The sequence below is a fragment of the Cherax quadricarinatus genome, chromosome 72 (assembly GCF_038502225.1).
Source record: "Cherax quadricarinatus isolate ZL_2023a chromosome 72, ASM3850222v1, whole genome shotgun sequence".
Classification (NCBI taxonomy): Eukaryota; Metazoa; Arthropoda; class Malacostraca; order Decapoda; family Parastacidae; genus Cherax; species Cherax quadricarinatus.
The window spans coordinates 6995802-7008820 of record NC_091363.1 but is presented as its reverse complement, the minus strand read 5'-3'; the positions used below and the strand labels follow the sequence as shown (position 1 = coordinate 7008820).

The window sequence follows — 13019 nt, the reverse complement described above, 5'->3', positions numbered from 1 at the left end:
TTTTTTTCAAAACTTAGCCAATCAGAATTGGGGGGCATCCTGGACACCAGAGTCTTGTTCACCATGAAATACAGTAGACCATAAAATACGGTATACCCTTCAATACTTTCAAAAGATAGCAAAATTTAAACATCTTCAGGATTACAAAATTTATATATAATGAATATAAAACCTTAAACAAAATTTCCAGTAAACCCAGAATAACTTTTACCTGTTAATACCATGGAGAGTTCACAGGAGTAGTTGGAGTTGTAGAGCCAACCACCATAGTTCAAGTCCCACGCATGATATCGACCAGGGAACCCCACAATTCGGTCTCTCTCTTCTCTCCATACTCTTAAAAGTGACACTTAATTATCAATAACCTATCATTTACAAGATTTAAAAAAGATATAACATATACTGTACATTTTTGACACCTTGAAGCTTGTACATATGGAGAATCTTCCCTAATGCTGTATAATCTTCCGGGTTTAGCGCTTCCCCCTTGATTATAATAATAATAATAATCTTCCCTAATTATTTCAACCAACTACAAATACCAATAAGTTTATTTCAACATGACATATTGTTTATACAGAAATGGGTGACACTTTAGTGCATGTTGAAAATTCATAGTTATGCAGAGCATTTTGAGCAAGCTTAAGCCTAACTTAAGACTGCAAGGGCAATAAGCATTCATGAAGTGTGTGTGCTAAAGGACAGCAGCAATAATTAAAACAACTAGTGGTAACTACAAGTACAAAAAACATTTTAAGCTCAATACAAGTCAAAGAGATATTTAAATATTATAACAAATGAAATTACAGTACTGCATCATTCTTGCACACAAAAAAAAAAAAAAATAACAGCTTACTAAAATGAATTATATACATACTGACCTAAACCCAAACACAATCTCGTCATGGCGCAAGTGAGCATCATCGTCCACAGACAGCACAGCTTCTGTCTCTATTTCTGAATAAGGTAGGAAACGGTTGTTAAGGCTGTTACGCTCTGCTCTTATCACCTGCAATCACAAAATGACCATCAACATCCCTCCCACTTCTCTATAAAAAAAAATTCTCTGAAATGGTTAAAAATAATTACTAATTTAATTTTATTGTTTAAAGTTAGAAAATAAGTACTAGTTTTTTTAACATGTTGCCCGTCTCCCACTGAGCAGGGTGACCCAAAAAAGAAATGCTTTCACCATCATTCATACATAATCACTGTCTTTGCAGAGGCACTCAGATATGACAGTACAGATGTCATTCCAAACAGTCAATATCCCAAACCCCTCCTTTAACCCTTAAACTGTCCAAACGTAGATCTACTTTCACATGCAGGGGGCTCCGAACGTAGATCTGTTTTTTTTACATGCTTTCAAATGTGGAAAATAAAGGTCGGAGCACTACGCACGTGAATGTAGATCTACGTTTGGACAGTTTAAGGGTTAAACTGTCCAAACGTAGATCTACATTCACTCACGTGGCACTCCAAATACAGTGGACCCCCGCTTAACGATCACCTCCCAATGCGACCAATTATGTAAGTGTATTTATGTAAGTGCGTTTGTACGTGTATGTTTGGGGGTCTGAAATGGACTAATCTAATTCACAATATTCCTTATGGGAACAAATTCGGTCTGTACTGGCACCTGAACATACTTCTGGAATGAAAAAATATCGTTAACCGGGGGTCCACTGTATTTTGAAAAATAATAAAAATAGCTTTTTTCTTTTAAAATGAAGAGCATATTTATCTACATGCTATAGGATTAAAAAAAATGTTTAGTCAGTACTTACCAAGATATAAGACCGTGAAGTTGGCTCTGGATGCTCACCTGTCGGCAACATCAACTCCTGCCGCTTGCAGAAGTGTTGCCGATATACCTTTTTTTTCTCGTTTTTATTTTAATTTACATAATTTTTTTGTTCTGATAATTACAATTTATAATAGTTCTTGTAATTTCATAGCCAATCTTTGTTCTGACACTAATATTAGGTACTGAAATAGTGCTCAAATAGTCACAATCACATTGACAGGTGAACATTTACACCTGCTTGGGTTATTTACTATTGTCTAGAAATACTATATACAAAGTATTTATAGGTCCCAGCAATGTTTTAGATACTCTGGTGTATACCTTGAAGCATGTTGTTATGAAAGGCATCCCTATACTGTTGATAGCCCAGTGACATTTGATAAATGCCCACAGCTCCAGCTAACCTTCGCTGTATTTGTTATCACTTACACGCAAACATATCTTGTCTCTCTGTCTATTTATCTGTCTGTCTGTCTGCCTATCTATCTGCCTGCCTGCCTGTCTGTCTGTCTGTCTCTGCTTATCTTTCTGCCTGCCTGGAGTATATGTGTATCACACTCCTTGAAGAATGGTGTTATGACATCTGTTGTGGAAAATATTTAATTTTCCGAAGCTATAGTGCCTAATAGGTGTTTAATGTGTTCATGTTGGACAAAAAATGTATTTGAAAATGGAAGAGAACCAACAGGGAACCTCTGCACCTGCGCCGATGGGCAGAGGGGAGGTCAAGATGGGGCATCGGGAGTCTCGTTGGGGATATAGACCTGGGAGACTGGGCTAGTTAACATGGAACCAGGAAATTGGCAGTTCTGACGGTCAAAATGTGATTAGTGGTCCCACTTCATAATAGGAAGTGTTGTAACTGTTCCTAATGAAGAGTGAAGGAACGTAATTTTCGGGACCACTATAACCAGGTGGTAAAATTAGTAAATAGTGGGTCCGATAGGGCACGTCATGACGAGTGTTCAGGGGGAAGATTACCAGACTATTTAATCGACGCTCATCGAGCTCAGATCTTAATGGAGCGACCTCTAATGTGTGTAAAACTCATGAGACGTTAAGTTGTCTTGTGAAATGTAGTGAAATCAGTGATAATAACACTAAGTTAAGGAATGGTTGAAGTGATATGAGCCGCCATTCCCCGAGTGAGTGAGCACATGTTAACCTTGTGATCCTGGTCCATGGAGGTTTTACAGAGTCACGGCTCCTAAATCGGAGCAAGCCAACGGATACCTCGTCCTGCTGGAATAAGAACTGTATCGGTGTAGCAGGACATCGAAATGAGATGGTGTATGGAGGAAATAAGGAGCATCAACCACCCACAGTTAAGTAACCTTTCTATTTATAGCAAACTGATACTGGCCAGTTAGGTATGTTATAATGATAAGTTGTGGGTGATCCAGCTACATCAAGTGACCACCAGAGAAAATCTGGTAAGTGGCAGTCTCGTTATGTTCACATGTAACCCCTTCCCACCTTTTCTAATCGGTCCAATTTATACATACAGTCCACAACTTATTTGTAACGCCATGCCTATTGGTGTTATCCAATCTTAATCTATGGTACTGGTCTAGGTTGGATGTGGATAAGATTTGTGAGGTCGAAGGGGTCACTTGCAGCGACCATAGGTGACTTAAGTTTTCTCACACGTCTACATGGGGTAACTACTGTAAACAATATATGGTTGTCGCCTCCCAATGAGATTACTTGTATGAATGTAATGTTGAGGTACATGCAGGTGATTTAATTTCCACATCTGTTATTAGCTCGGTGACATTTGATAAATGGGTGCTCGGGGAACCCTGGCTTTGTTTGTTTTCACTGATACATACACACACATGTTTCTGTCTTTCTGTCTGTCTATCTATCTATCTGTCTATCTTTGCCTGAATTTTTTGGATTATCCTAGGTAATTTACACTATGTATAATAACTGTACTTATGTGTACATGTGAGACAGAGATATAGATAGACAGATAAATATATAGACAGAGAGACAGCCAAAGCAAGTCAGCCGGCCAGCCTGCCAAATACACAAGAACATAAGAAAGGAACACTGCAGCAGGCCTGCTGGCCCATGCAAGGCAGGTACATGTCCCCCCCCCCCAGCTTAGACCATTGACCCACCAAGTTAGGTCACATCCACTGAAGGAAGGAGCATGACATCAGACCTAGTACCACAAGCTAGTCAGGTCCAACTCACACCCACCCACACTCACTCATGTATTTATCTAACCTATTTTTACTTTCCTCTTAAAATGGGAGTGTTAATGCGACATGGCATCAGTGAATCCCTGGTGTTTGCCATGCAATTTGCTCTAGCTGGCGCTCAATTGAACTGATGCTCCCACAAGGTACTAATGCTCCCAGATTTTTTTAATAGTGCACACATTGAGTGCACAGACCCATCCATTCATGTCTAGGCAACTCAAGCCTACTGTGCCAAATTTGAAGGAATGAAAAATAAAACAATCTACATTTGGAGTGCTATGCGTGCAAACGTAGATCTGTGTTAAGACAGTTTAAGGGTTAAAGTGCAGGCATTGCACTTCCCACCTCCAAGACTCAAGTCCGGCTAACCAGTTTCCCTGAATCCCTTCACAAAATATTACCTTGCTCACACTTCAACAGCTCGTCAGGTCTGAGAGAGTGCAAAAGAAGAGCAGATGAAAGAGTGGGAGAGGCAAGAAGTTTTGCTGAAAATAAGAAAAAATTTTGGAGTGAGATAAACAAGTTAAGAAAGCCTAGGGAACGAATGGATTTGTCAGTTAAAAACAGAGTAGGGGAGTTAGTAGATGGGGAGATGGCGGGAATATTTTGAGGAACTTTTAAATGTCGATGATGAAATGGAGGTGGTAATTTCGTGCACTGGTCAGGGAGGTATAACATCTTTTTAGGAGTGAAGAACAGCAGGATGTGAGTGTGGGGAAAGTGCGTGAGGCATTACATAGAATGCAAGGAGGTAAAGCAGCAGGAACTGACAGGGTCATGACAGAAATATTAAAAGCAAGGGAGGGGATATTGTGTCGGAGTGGTTGGTATTTTTGTTTAAGAAATGTATGAAGGAGGGGAAGGTACCTAGGGATTGGCAGAGTGTGTGTATAGTTCCTTTATATAAAGGGAAGGGGGACAAAAGAGATTGTAAAAATTATAGGGGAATAAGTTTACTGAGTCATAGGTAGAAGGTTGGTAGACAACAACCGCCCAGGGAGGTACTACCGTCCTGCCAAGTGAGTGTAAAACAAAAGCCTGTAATTGTTTTACATGATGGTAGGATTTCTGGTGTCCTTTTTTCTGTCTCATGAACATGCAAGATTTCAGGTACGTCTTGCTACTTCTACGTACATTTAGGTCACACTATACATACATGTACAAGCATATATATACACACCCCTCTGGGTTTTCTGCTATTTTCTTTCTAGTTCTTGTTCTTGTTTATTTCCTCTTGTCTCCATGAGGAAGTGGAACAGAATTCTTCCTCCGTAAGCCATGTGTGTTGTAAGAGGTGACTAAAATGCCAGGAGCAAGGGGCTAGTAACCCCTTCTGTATAAATTACTAAATTTGAAAAGATAAACTTTTGTTTTTCTTTTTGGGCCACCCTGCCTTGGTGGGATACGGCCGGTTTGTTGAAAGAATGAAGAAGAAGTTTACTGAGTATACCAGGTAAAGTGTATGGTAGGGTTATTATTGAAAGAATTAGAGATAAGACAAAGAGTAGGATTGCAGATGAGCAAGGAGGTTTTAGAGTGGGTAGGGATGTGTAGATCAAGTGTTTACATTGAAGCATATATGTGAACAGTATTTAGATAAAGGTAGGGAAGTTTTCATTGCATTTATGGATTTAGAAAAGGCACATGATAGAGTGGATAGGGGAGCAATGTGGCAGATGTTGCAAGTGTATGGAATAGGTAGTAAGTTACTAAATGCTGTAAAGAGCTTTTATAAGGATAGTGAGGCTCAGGTTAGGGTGTGTAGGAGAGAGGGAGATTACTTTCCAGACAGGGATGTGTAATGTCACCATGGTTGTTTAATACAGTGGACCCTCGACTAACGCTATTAATCCGTTCCTGAGAGCTCATCGTTAGTCAAAATTATCGTTAGTCAAGTTAATTTTCCCCATAAGAAATAATGGAAATCAAATTAATCCGTGTAGGACACCCCAAAGTATGAAAAAAAAATTGTTTTTACCACATGAAATATTAATTTTAATACACACAAACTGAAGAAGACATGCACAGTTACATGACACTTACCTTTATTGAAGATCTGGTGATGATTGATGAGATGGGAGGAGGGAAGAGTGTTGATGGTCTTAGAGTTTAGAAGGGGAATCCCCTTCCATTAGGACTTGAGGTGGCAAGTCCTTTTCCAGGGTTACTTCCCTTCCCTTTAAATCTCTCAAACCAACCTTTGCTGGCCTTAAATTCACTCACATCACCACTAGTTGCTGGCATTTTTTTAATTAAATTGTCATGCAACTTCCTAGCCTTTTCACATGCTGGCATTTTTTTAATTAAATCGTCATGCAACTTCCTAGCCTTTTCACATATGATCGCTTGAGAGATGCTATCTCCTGCTATCTGTTTTTCGTTTATCCACACCAATAACAGTCTCTCAACATCTTCGAGTACTTGCGATCTCAGTTTCGAAAACATAGTTGCACCTTTGGCAAGAACAGCTTCCTTGATTGCCGTTTTCTTGGCCACAATAGTAGCGATTGTTGATTGGGGTTTTGTGTACAACCTGGCCAGCTCGGAGACATGCACTCCACTTTCATACTTAGCAATGATCTCTTTCTTCATATCCATAGTAATTCTCACCCTTTTTGCTGTAGGGTTGGCACTAGAAGCTTTCTTGGGGCCCATGGTGACTTATTTTGCAGGTGCAATCACTAAAAAGGCTATGATAATATGAAATGTTCCGATTGTATGCTTGGAAGCGACCGCGGTGGCTGGCTGGCTTGTAAACACTGGCCAGAAGTGGACGCGTCTCAGACGGAACGAATAGTGTTGGTCGAGTTTTTTAGCGCTAGTCGAGGCAAAAATTTTGCGTTAAAATGTATCGCTAGTCGGATTTATCGTTAATCGATGCCATCGTTGGTCGAGGGTCCACTGTATATTTATAGATGGGGTTTTAAAAGAAATAAATGCTAGGGTGTTGGGGAGAGGAATTGGATTAAATTATGGGGAATCAAGTACAAAATGGGAGTTGACACAGTTACTTTTTGCTGATGATACTATGCTTATGGGAGATTCTAAAGAAAAGTTGCAAAGGTTAGTAGACGAGTTTGGAGGGGGTAAAGAAGGTTTTGTGGACGAGGGGCTTGGACTTCCAGCAAGCGTGTGTGAGCGTGTTAGATAGGAGTAAATGGAGACGAATGATTTTTGGGACTTGACGAGCTGTTGGAGTGTGAGCAGGGTAATATTTAGTGAAGGGATTCAGGGAAACCGGTTATTATAGATTTAGCCGCACTTGACTCCTGGAAATGGGAAGTACAATGCCTGCACTTTAAAGGAGGGGTCTGGGATATTGACAGTTTGGAGGGACTTCTAAACTGTCGTATCTGAGCGCCTCTGCAAAGACAGTGATTATGTATGAGTGAGGTGAAAGTATTGAATGATGATGAAAGTATTTTCTTTTTTGGGATTTTCTTTCTTTTTGGGTCACCCTGCCTTGGTGGGAGACGGCCGACTTGTTAAAAAAAAAAAAATTATAATGTACTGTACTGTACAGCACAGTATTGAGAAAATAAGATAATGAATGTCATCTTTATTAAATAACTAGCATGATGTATTCAGGACAAAACTGAACTGCAGTAATTACAGTAATCTGACTTTAAATTACTCAATATCAAGCAGCTTAAAGTTCTAGTTTTAATCTGCCCAAAATGATCTCCATAACCAGAGGTTTTATGCTCTAATAGTATTACTCCTAGTTGAAATTTGCTCTAAAAGCATTACAAAATACTGACGGAAGAAACAACGAATGTAAATCAATCTTTGTAACACAGGTGTATCTTCATGGAAATTCAACATTTATTATTATTATTATTATTGCAGAACATCAGATAATAAACCAAAGATTCAGTTCATTAAATTTCTTCAGTGATGTGCTTTAACAGTATTTCCTTAAAATCCGGTGAGATACTGACCTGGATTGGGACCTTAATATCAGGCCACCGCAAGTCCTCTGGTGGGGGCTTTGGTGAATTCCATACAACAATCACCTTGTTTAGATAAGGCAAGCCATACAGGCGAGCCAGAGAATTCAGCAATACCTTAAAAATAAAGAATTAACTGAAAATATACAGTAGGGCACCAACACATAAATGAATTGCATTCCAGTGTTTCGAAATACAAACAAGTTGTTTGTAACCCTGACTCAATTATCCTACAAAATGTGATAGTATAAAGAAATGTTATTTATCATACATGTTTATAACTCAGGTTATCATTCATAAAATAATTATTTTGTCAGTATTCCATCATTTTTTGGGGCGTCTGTAGGTGTCCATGGATTATCTTGCTGTAATTCACATTACTGTAAGTTGGGGCCCTACGGTATCTCAATTTTCACACTAAATATTCCTGTCAAATTTAAAAAAAATATATATACTGTACAGACTGTATGTTTTAAATATAATGGCTTTCCAACCAACTTGCAGGCTAAGTAGTCTGCAAGGTGCTGGTAGCAATAACCTGGTTGATCAAGCAGTCAACAGGGAAGCCTGGCTTCAGGTCAGGCTGCAGGATAAAACAGCCCTCAAAACTGGTCACTGCTATGTCACAGGTATACCATCACTTCCTCTTTGGCTAGCTTTCCAGAAGATCACAGACATCATGTTCAAATAATGGCTCCCCAAACTACAATATTCCCAGTTGACTTTTGAAGTTGAAGGATTGTACTTCCCACTTCTAAAACTTAAGTCCAGCTAGATGATTTCCCCTAATTCCCTTTCCACGTGACAGTGAAATATAAGCCTGTTGGCAGCTTTAGAGTGCAGGATTACTGGTCCTTACTCAATGTCTCAAACATGCAAGATAGCAGGTAAATCTTATAAACTTCTCTAGTACTTTCAATTGATATGCAATAAATTCAATATGCAACACATTACCATATTACTACAGTATTATGACCACTTTGAACATTGTTATACTTCTTAAACTTTAATTTGGTATTACATAGAATAAAAAATTGCCATAGTAATTAAAGACATCCTCAGTATTATTCATGTGAAACATGCTGGATTTTTTTATTTTTACTACAATATAAAACTTCTCATTCAAACTCTCCCAACCCTTTGTATTTTGTTGTGTGTTAAGACATCTAGCTTCTTGTTATTCTTAACATCAACAATCAATAATTTGTGAACAACTTTACTGCTTCCACACTCATTTGAACAGCTCAAGATCAACATTTCCTTCTTCCTTGGTGTGGTTATTATATGATGAAAAAATATCAATCAGCTGCTTGCACCACACAAGTTACTCACTTTCTACACTACACATACCTAGAGGAAAGAATTCTAACCTGTTTTCCCAGAGAATTAGTAAGGCTATTTATTATAGGAGGTAGGTTACTGAAAGCAGTGAAGAGTTTTTACGAGGATAGTGAGGCTCAAGTTAGAGTATGTAGGAAAGAGGGAAATTATTTCCCAGTAAAAGTAGGCCTTAGACAAGGATGTGTGATGTCACTGTGGTTGTTTAATATATTTATAGATGGGGTTGTAAGAGAAGTAAATGCGAGGGTCTTGGCAAGAGGCATGGAGTTAAAAGATAAAGAATCACACATAAAGTGGGAGTTGTCACAGTTGCTCTTTGCTGATGACACTGTGCTCTTGGAAGATTCTGAAGAGAAGTTGCAGAGATTGGTGGATGAATTTGGTAGGGTATGTAAAAGAAGAAAATTAAAAGTGAATACAGGAAAGAGTAAGGTTATGAGGTTAACAAAAAGATTAGGTGATGAAAGATTGGATATCAGATTGGAGGGAGAGAGCATGGAGGAGGTGAATGTATTCATATATTTGGGAGTGGACGTGTCAGCGGATGGGTCTATGAAAGATGAGGTGAATCATAGAATTGATGAGGGGAAAAGGGTGAGTGGTGCACTTAGGAGTCTGTGGAGACAAAGAACTTTGTCCTTGGAGGCAAAGAGGGGAATGTATGAGAGTATAGTTTTACCAACGCTCCTATATGGGTGTGAAGCATGGGTGATGAATGTTGCAGCGAGGAGAAGGCTGGAGGCAGTGGAGATGTCATGTCTGAGGGCAATGTGTGGTGTGAATATAATGCAGAGAATTCGTAGTTTGGAGTTAGGAGGAGGTGCGGGATTACCAAAACTGTTGTCCAGAGGGCTGAGGAAGTGTTGTTGAGGTGGTTCGGACATGTAGAAAGAATGGAGCGAAACAGAGTGACTTCAAGAGTGTATCAGTCTGTAGTGGAAGGAAGGCGGGGTAGGGGTCGGCCTAGGAAAGGTTGGAGGGAGGGGGTAAAGGTGGTTTTGTGTGCGAGGGGCTTGGACTTCCAGCAGGCATGTGTGAGCGTGTTTGATAGGAGTGAATGGAGACAAATGGTTTTTAATACTTGACATGCTGTTGGAGTGTGAGCAAAGTAACATTTATGAAGGGGTTCAGGGAAACCGGCAGGCCGGACTTGAGTCCTGGAGATGGGAAGTACAGTGCCTGCACTCTGAAGGAGGGGTGTTAATGCTGCAGTTTAAAAACTGTAGTGTAAAGCACCCTTCTGGCAAGAAAGTGATGGAGTGAATGATGGTGAAAGTTTTTCTTTTTCGGGCCACTCTGCCTTGGTGGGAATCGGCCAGTGTGATAATAATAATAATAAAATTTATTATATTATTCAAGAAAAGCAATAAATCAATAAGAGGCATTCAGTGCTACTTGGCAGATGAGAAATAGTAGAGAGAAACGGTGAAGATATCACTGGTAGTATGTCAGCAGAGAAGGGAGGGGGAAGAAGTTAACAGCTGATGTAGCAGATCAGTGTCAACTAAGAAACCATAGACAGCATAAAGGCAAGACTTAGAGATGGGTTGAGAAAGAAAAGCTGTGAATTGAAAAATTACAGAATAAAGAAAAAGAAGAGGAAAGAGAGAATTTAAAGATAAGCTGAAGTCATTAAAATTTATCTGCTACCTCAATGTTCAAGAAATAGAAAGAAAAAAAAGAAAAAAAAATCTTGTCAAGTGTGCTGAGAAATACAGTAAATGGACTATTATTTTCATTTGCATATCAAAAAGGCAGTAGTGCCTTCCTAGGTAAACAGGCCTTATAAAGCAAGTATATACAGAGCATTTAATAAACAGTTTGGGAACTTTAATGCAAAATTTGTTTATTAAAGTTTGTCAACTGTAAAGTTTACCTAAATTCCTATGCCATTAGTCATACCTGTTCTCTTTCATATGTCAACATTACAATTGTAAACTGCTCCTTGGGTAAGTTTCCACCAAGACTCTCGCTGAATTCCTTTCCAGACCCTCCAGAACCTCCATTGATTGGACGAAATCCAAGCTTGGAGCCCGAGAATTTGGCTTCTGTTGGTAATATTGGATTTGTAGGAAGATTAGGGTAAAGGTTGAAGGGGTCACCCCAAATATTCCAGATCTCATATCCGTTCAACAGTGAGGTGGTGTAGTTACGAGTGAAAACGGTAGATGGAAATGGAGGCTCAATAGGTCCAAGGTTTTCATCTGTGTCAGGATCTGGTATGTTGGCATCAGTTTTCAGAGGCTATAAGAGACAGAGTGAGTTATAGATAAATACTGAAGAACTGTCTAAAGGCTGTGTATATTAAACATACACTGTAAACAAAGACATACAGCAGATACGGCTTATTTTTTAAATAAATTTTACTTGAATTCTTCTTGAAATGACATAGCATCATAAAAAGATATGGTATTTCATATAATAAAAAAATCTAAATTAACTTACCACAAAAGAGTCATTAAAGACACTGACTGAAGGTTCTTCAGCTGCTGAAAGTGGTGGAATATTGAGTCTCTGTCTCAGTGTTGCTAAAATAGAGTCAACTAAAACCTGAGTTGACCCCAAGAATCGCTCCCAAACCAGACGACCCTGACGACGCATGAAAAGAATGTCCCCATCTGACACTGACCGAAGTAGAAAATGGAGCTCTGTAACACGAGCTTTTGGCAAAACAAGGGCTAATTTGTGCCAATCAATGGTTTCACTTAGAGGTAGCTCAATGTGATTGCCCAGAATAACAGGAATGGCTCCATATTTAATGGCTTCATAAATTCGTGCCTGTAAGGTGATAGTAGTAACTTCAGAAGATGACAGAGGTGCCATTACTAAAGAAAATGTGGAATCCCGAAGGACCTGGGTGCGCATGCTTTCAGTTTCACACATTTGCCATTCCTCTAAGTCTCCATATCCCCCACTTCCTTGGCAAGTAAATTGTAACATAAAGTGGTCATCTGTGTGAGTATGCTCAAGCTGCATTAACTCTTCAACAACTGCAACTTCTTCTCTTATTTCAGGATTGTTGGACAGAGGGTGTTCTTCTTTATCCAAATAATTTCTTAGCCGTGGTAATTCTCCTTGAAATGCTAATAGATATTTCCTCTTTGCAGGCACAAGTGGGGGAAGGTTTTGCCAAAGGTCACCACCAGGAAGGCCAAGAAGTGGAGGGGTCACCAGATCAAACCCAGGTCGATATTGATGAGAATAAAAGTGAGACTGAACTGTTATTGCTCGAGCAATGTTGACACCTTCAAAAATATTTTTACTGTAAAATGTCCTTCCGAGATTGAGAAGGACGTGGTTACGGCCATCCCCATTCCAGTAAGGCAAACTATGAAGATTCTCTTCTAAGTTAACTTTATCAACAGATGAGCCAACACTCTCCCCCATTAAAACAATAAAAATGCAGGCTTCATTTGGGTCAGAAGTAACTTGAGCATTGTAGCCTAATGCTTGTTTCACTGTAATTTTTACAAATGCTTCCAAATCATTAGATGCAAGTCTGTATTGATCAACATCATAGTAATACACCGGAAAATTTGAAAGTAGAGAGCATCTTGAATAATCAAAGCAGTTGTGCATACGACATTGATAAATGCTCTGAGGGCTTGGTAAAGGTAGATGAATGTTGTCCTTATGAGTGGCAGTGATTCGCCGTGGGGCAACGATCTGTGGCATATTCTTTTCAAATACTTCACGCTGACTAAGAAGAGC

At 39.3% G+C, this 13019-nt stretch overlaps 1 protein-coding gene and 1 long non-coding RNA gene across 5 annotated transcripts in view; one reads left to right on the top strand and one right to left on the bottom strand.

Annotated features, from left to right (window-relative positions):
* Positions 1-12582, top strand: part of LOC138854872 (uncharacterized) — a 27880-nt gene extending 15298 nt beyond the window's left edge. The window contains exon 2 of the long non-coding RNA XR_011394023.1: positions 12416-12582. This is a non-coding gene — a long non-coding RNA (uncharacterized lncRNA). The remainder of the gene's footprint in view (positions 1-12415) is intronic.
* botv (exostosin like glycosyltransferase 3) overlaps positions 1-13019 on the bottom strand; it is a 39228-nt gene that overhangs the window by 4887 nt on the left and 21322 nt on the right. For all 4 annotated transcript variants that reach the window (XM_053800383.2, XM_053800384.2, XM_053800386.2 and 1 more), the window contains exons 5-9: positions 11754-13019; positions 11211-11552; positions 7959-8084; positions 882-1009; positions 212-336 (exon numbers count right to left, since the gene is read on the bottom strand). In XM_053800383.2, coding sequence (XP_053656358.1) covers positions 212-336; positions 882-1009; positions 7959-8084; positions 11211-11552; positions 11754-13019 — 1987 coding nt within the window. The remainder of the gene's footprint in view (positions 1-211; positions 337-881; positions 1010-7958; positions 8085-11210; positions 11553-11753) is intronic.